Here is a 3,779-nt window from a genome sequence, read left to right as displayed (position 1 = left end):
CGCTAATTATGTGAGAATTCAAAAGATTATAGCTGCAATTAAAAATTTCAATTTAAAATGAAATTATTTAAGAAATTATTGTGTTCCCGACAAATGAGTAGCAATTAAATTTAATGTGACTTGAGCTTGTCACTCGTGGAATGCACTGAGTCATTTGGAAAGTTATTGCAATGGCCGTGAGCCACCAGCTGTGCATGTCGTGAGGAAGAAGATTTTTTACAGCCAAACAATAAGAAACTATCTTTGCTATAAATTCCATTTAATAAAAAAATATTTAATTATTTTTTTTAATTATTTTCAGTAGTAAAGTGCTTCGAGGCTCAGATATCCTGGTATCTTTCAATTTAAATATGAAAAAAGAAAATTCTTTTATGTATTTTCAATAATTTTTATTGACTACTTTGTTCGCATTTCTCTTATGGTTTGTACATGGTTTTTGTTCGTATTGAGGTTTTTATTAAAAATATTTATAAATAATTTAATTAAAATATTAATAAATTAAATAAATAATTTCTGACTGTTATGTAGGTATGTATGTGATGGAGTATTGGGGTGTTTGTGTATTGTTTGATTTGATGTGGTTATAATTTATTTTTAAATGCTTAACTCAGATGCAAAATTAGCTTAAATGGTTTAAAATATTTTTATATAAATAAACTTTTTTATAATAAAAATAAATTAAGTTTGGTTTTTAATAAATTACTACAAACTAATTTTAAACGAAGGCACATTTTTGGCATTATCTTTTCCTATGCAACAAATTGCAGCAATCGTTTGTGCTTTACTGTGCGGGTACTTGACCGGCATAGGCTAATTGTTGTGCTTCATCATTTATGCTACGTGCATATGGGTAGGCTGAGGAAGCACCTGAAGACCAACCGGCATTGGAGCCAGATGCCCAACCGGCATTAGAGCTGTAACCACCGCCAAGAGCACCACCGAATTTGTTACCGAAACTGCTGAAGAAGCGTGAGCCACCTACGACTAAAGCAAGCAACAGAGCGATCTTGGCAACGATGATGGCTTTTGTGGTAAGTAAAGCTAAACCACCGAGTAAGATGGGGATCAAAGCAACAACCTTAGCACCGATGGCAAGAGCAAGTGGACCCATCATTTTCTTCAATTTACCGCGACCTTGAAAGAGAGCGTTAAAATGGAGAATGTTAAAAGTGAAAAATTTTTAAGTGTGAAATTGTCTTAATTAATTATGTATTAATTATTTGTGACTTAAGTGTGAATTATAGTGTAAGCTCACCTTCATCAAGTGCACGTGCTACTTCTTGTGTAGCTTCAGCTGGTACTTTAACTTCCAAATTGTGTGAACCAAAGAAATCAGCAGCGGTTTGTACTGCCATATCGACCAAACGACCACTACGCTCCTCGGAACTGGCTGGCAATTGTGCATAAATTTCATTTTCACTTAAGGCTTTGCCATTGCGTTGTACTGGACTGGCTGGATCTCTGTAATGAATGAATGGACAATATGCATATAAGACAACTTGTTATGAAATTGTTGTAAATGTATAGTAAAATTGAGTAAGTCTAAAAAATAATTCATTGATAATATTTTTTTTAACCGGTTTAAACATATTGCTATAAGAGTATCGTATTATGTCCGGCCGGCTTAGCTATGGCAATGACTAATGTCAATGTTTTTCATTGGTCTTGCATATTGTATAATTGATGGTAAATATGACGGTTCATTAACATTAATTTTATGGCAAAATATGTAATAAAAATGACTATTATATAAAATAAATGCTACGGTATTGAAATAGCTAGCAGAAATATCAAGCAAAACTATTTGGTTAAATAGTTAAAATGGAATAATGAGTCTAAAAGTGAAGTGTTTGTGAAGAAAATCTTTCAACAAATATTATTTGTGGTATTCATTAAATTATTTCATAAATAAAACTTCGAAAAGTGTGGCATTTAACAACTAGATGGTGTAATTTAAATACTTTAATTCCAATTTCCACACGAATTCATATATAGCATAATATAATGCAATAAAAATGTATGATTTAAATACACTTTTAATAAAAAATTATAATTTTGTTTATAAAAAAATGCAATTATATATAAAAATAATTCATTATAAATTAAATCACATATTTTTGTTTTGCAATATCGTAAAATTAGGCTCAATAGGTTTACACTAAATGTCTCAGTAGTTAATATCGTAATTTATAACACTTTCTATTTTATACGAAAAAAATTGTTCGTTTTTGTATATTACACAATTTTTTGAAAATTTTTAACTTATTTTTAAATATTTTAATTATGTTTAAATTAACATTTAAAATCATTTAATTTGCAATTGTTTTTTTTGTTTTTTGTTTTATTGTTTTTTTGAAATATCACAAAAACACACACCTTGTGAATGAGACACCATTCATTAATTCAATATTATTACTCCTGGCGGCACGATTCAAAGCGGTAATTCCTTTAACCGCTAAGCAAGTGGTCATATCGTCACTTTCGAAACAGGAACCCAAATATTTGGCGGCGCGTGCAAAGGTATTATCACTTTCGATTTTGTTATCTTGAACACTTGGTGCAGCATAAACGCAGCTGACAACCAAAAGGCTTACGGTGGCAATAGCGAACACTTTCATTTTCGTTTAATTTTTGTTATTAGCTCGTGTATTTACGATATAAGAAATCCCGTACGTTATTAAAATCCTTTTTCGAGTGCGTGTCACACTTGAGAGTGCTAAGATGAATTTGATGTACTTGTCTCAAGACGATCACCCTTTTATACTCAGTTTCTTAAAATTAACAAAAATATAACAACTTTTGTTAATGCTGTTCGTATTGCTGTTGTTGTTATTGTCGCTGCTACTGCCTGCCTCTGTTGCCCAAAAACAAAAACAAAAACAAAAACAAAAACAAAATTACAAAATGATTTTAACCAAAATTGTATAAAAATGGCAGAGAGCGGCGACATAAGCAAAGTTGGGCAGCAGCAGCAAAAGCAAAGAAATGTAGTCAACGAAAAAAAAAAAACATAAATAAAAACTATACTGTTTACAGAGTAAACCAACAAAGGCAATAAACAAACAAGCGCACACATTAAAAAGCACGTAAGTATCATAAAAAATGCCCCAAAAAAACAAAATAGCAACAAGCAAAATCAACAAAACTAAAAACCAACAACAACAAAACAAACTAAAGGAAAAAAAATCAAATAAGAGTAAAAGCATTAAAAACTTTATTTTGAGCCAATTGTGGCACTGCTTGCTTGTTAAACATCAGTCAAAGTAAGTAATAAATATGCTGCGCAGTCTCATAATTTACACATGCAGCAGCGCTGCTGCGCACAATACTCCTGAGTCTGTTACACAGTTATATCTCTGCAATGCTAGCAAATAATGAAATAATGTGAAAAACGAAAACAATTGACATCATTGATTAAAGCGTATTAATAATTCTGTATTAATGCTTCTGCTGCGGCAGCGACATCGACAGCGACAGTGTACGCCCTCAACATACAAACTATAGCTTGCATATTACATTTTTTATTTTTTTCTCTTTTTGTTCGGCGTCTGCAGATGCTGCAACTTATTTACTCTCTTTATTGTGTTTAATACGTTTATAATACGCTTGCTTTGGTGTTTTAAGTCCAAGCATTTAATAAAAATTAACATTAAATTTGGCTTTATCCAACGGTGTGAATTTTACTCTTATTCACATTGCATTTTGTTTTTGTTTTTGCATTGCCTTTGCTTTTGGCTTTTGGCTTTTTCTTCTTGTTAAGGAGCTGCTGCTCTCAGTCT

The 3,779-nt window shown here is 31.4% G+C and overlaps 1 protein-coding gene across 1 annotated transcript; it reads right to left on the bottom strand.

The window, feature by feature from the left end:
• Positions 1-781: 781 nt before the first annotated feature.
• LOC119676252 lies at positions 782-2,618 on the bottom strand. Its single transcript, XM_038087489.1, has 3 exons — positions 2,377-2,618; positions 1,256-1,461; positions 782-1,134 (listed from the first exon to the last, which is right to left on the bottom strand). Exons 1-3 carry the CDS (start codon positions 2,616-2,618, stop codon positions 782-784), a joined length of 801 nt encoding a protein of 266 aa, XP_037943417.1.
• Positions 2,619-3,779: the final 1,161 nt, after the last annotated feature.

The sequence above is a fragment of the Teleopsis dalmanni genome, chromosome 2, assembly GCF_002237135.1.
Source record: "Teleopsis dalmanni isolate 2A chromosome 2, ASM223713v2, whole genome shotgun sequence".
NCBI lineage: Eukaryota > Metazoa > Arthropoda > Insecta > Diptera > Diopsidae > Teleopsis > Teleopsis dalmanni.
The sequence above is the reverse complement of the archived record's forward strand: the minus strand, read 5'-3'. Positions and strand labels throughout refer to the sequence as shown.